Here is a 1048-nt window from a genome sequence, read left to right on the forward strand (position 1 = left end):
ATCGACCCAGAACAGCGCCTGGCCGTGTGTCTGAGGTAAAAAAAAAATTAAGTTTATTTGTAATGAAATCAGTTTAGTTCACAAGCACATCTGTGCTGATTTGACAACTGTGTTACAACTGCATTGAAATAAGCTAACAACTGATCATCACTTCTACCACTTTGCCATTTTCCATTAGCCAACATTTTATTTGCCTCATATTTTTTGCTTTTTTCTCTGGCTGTTAACCACACATAAAGAGGAAAACTGATTTCTGCTTTTGAAACATGTCACAGAATTGACACGTGATTTTTTTTCCAGCTAGTTAGATCATAGGCCATTTGTAACTGATATCTGATGCAGAAACAAACACACTATTAATTTATGAATCTGTTAAAATAAACATATACAAATATGTCTTCGTTATTTTTTGCAGATTTCTGAGCAGTGGTGATTCGTTAACAACAATAGGAGCCAGTTTTCGCCTTGGAATTTCAACTGTAGCACAGATAGTCAGAGAGACCTGCACAGCAATCTGGGAGGTCATGAAGCAATCTCACATGCCATCTCCAACAGAAGAGATGTGGTTGAACACTGCCAGGAGGTTTGAAGGGCGGTGGAATTTCCCCCACTGCATAGGTGCATTGGATGGAAAGCATATTGTTATCCAGGCTCCTTCTAACTCTGGCTCCCAGTTCTTCAACTACAAGGGCACCTTCTCTATTGTGCTGCTAGCACTTGTGGATGCAGATTACAAATTTCTTGCTGTTGATGTTGGAGGTTTTGGCAGCAACAGTGATGGGGGCATCTTTGCCAACTCTCGCCTTGGCAAAGCCCTGCAGTCAGGTGACCTTCATGTCCCATCAGCCTCTCCTCTCCTTGCTGCACCTGACCTGGGACCAGTACCTTATGTGGTTGTAGCTGATGAGGCCTTTCCCATGAAGCCTTACCTTCTTCAGCCATATCCAGGCCGTCGCCTTCAGGAGGATTTAAGAGTCTTCAATTACCGCCTCTCCAGAGCCCGTCAAGTTGTGGAAAACGCTTTTGGTATCCTCACTCAACGCTGGCG

General features: G+C 43.4%; 1 protein-coding gene across 1 annotated transcript in view; it reads left to right on the plus strand.

The window, feature by feature from the left end:
* Positions 1–24: 24 nt before the first annotated feature.
* Positions 25–1048, plus strand: part of LOC109956280 (protein ALP1-like) — a 14840-nt gene continuing 13816 nt past the window's right edge. Inside the window, exon 1 of the mRNA XM_020593260.1 lies at positions 25–1045. Coding sequence (XP_020448916.1) covers positions 525–1045 — 521 coding nt within the window. The 5' untranslated portion in view covers positions 25–524. The remainder of the gene's footprint in view (positions 1046–1048) is intronic.

This window comes from Monopterus albus, unplaced genomic scaffold (genome assembly GCF_001952655.1).
Source record: "Monopterus albus unplaced genomic scaffold, M_albus_1.0 scaffold18.1, whole genome shotgun sequence".
NCBI lineage: Eukaryota > Metazoa > Chordata > Actinopteri > Synbranchiformes > Synbranchidae > Monopterus > Monopterus albus.